This window comes from Vulpes vulpes, chromosome 5 (genome assembly GCF_048418805.1).
Source record: "Vulpes vulpes isolate BD-2025 chromosome 5, VulVul3, whole genome shotgun sequence".
In the NCBI taxonomy this organism is placed as follows: domain Eukaryota; kingdom Metazoa; phylum Chordata; class Mammalia; order Carnivora; family Canidae; genus Vulpes; species Vulpes vulpes.
The window spans coordinates 76,814,821-76,815,807 of NC_132784.1; the positions used below are offsets into that span (position 1 = coordinate 76,814,821).

Sequence of the window (987 nt, forward strand, 5' to 3'; positions counted from 1 at the left end):
TTAGTATGAATTAATAAACCATTTTTTCTGAAACATTCTTTTCATTGCCTCTTTTACATCTTTGTTCCTTAAACTGTAGATGATGGGATTCAACATGGGAATCACAATGCTATAAAACATTGACACTATCATGTCATGGTCTGGAGCATAGCTGGAACTTGGTCTCACATACATGAAAAGGATGGTCCCATGATAAATTGACACTCCAGTTAGGTGAGAACCACACGTAGAAAAGACTTTCCGCCTCCCCTCGGCAGAATGAATGTTCAGAATGGCCAAGACAATGAAACCATAGGAGATCAGAACAATGAGGATAGTGACTATCTCAATAGAGCCCACGAAGTAGAAGAGCAGCAGCTGGTTTGTGTGGGTGTCAGAACATGAAATGGCAAGTAGTGGAGGGATGTCACAAAAGACATGTCTAATTTCATTGGATGCACAGAAGGATAGGCTGAACGTGGCCACTGTGTGTACAGAAGCATGCAAAATGCCACCAACATAGGAAGCAATGATGAGTGGCACATAGACCCTGGGTGACATGCCCACAGAATACAGGAGAGGGTTGTAGATTGCTACATAGCGGTCATAAGCCATGGCAGCCAAAAGAAAGCATTCTGTGGTTCCAAAAGTAACAGCGAGAAACATCTGTGCTGCACATCCAAGGAATGAAATGACTTTATTCTTTAACATAAAATCTACTAACATATTTGGGGTAATTACGGAGGAAAAGCAGGCATCCACAGATGATAACACACTCAGAAAATAGTACATGGGGTTGTGGAGCCGGGAATCTACAATGACCAACAAAACTAAAACCAAATTTCCCATCATAGTAAAGAGGTAGGTTGCTAGAAACAGGAAGAACAAGGCTGTTTGCAGCTCAAGCTTATCTGTGAAGCCCTTCAGTACAAATATGGTGACTTCTGTAGCATTCTTCATGTTGATATCTCATGGAAGAAGCTTGAAGATATTCACAAAATTGTAACT

The 987-nt window shown here is 41.1% G+C and overlaps 1 protein-coding gene across 1 annotated transcript; it reads right to left on the reverse strand.

Annotated features, from left to right (window-relative positions):
- On the reverse strand, positions 1-987 carry LOC112911998 (olfactory receptor 5T2-like). The gene has a single exon (XM_025988725.2). It carries the CDS (start codon positions 937-939, stop codon positions 1-3), a length of 939 nt encoding a protein of 312 aa, XP_025844510.2. The 5' UTR covers positions 940-987.

Coding starts and splice junctions, on each gene's coding strand:
- LOC112911998 (XM_025988725.2), bottom strand. CDS start 939: ATGAAGAATGCTACAGAAGTCACCATATTTGTACTGAAGGGCTTCACA.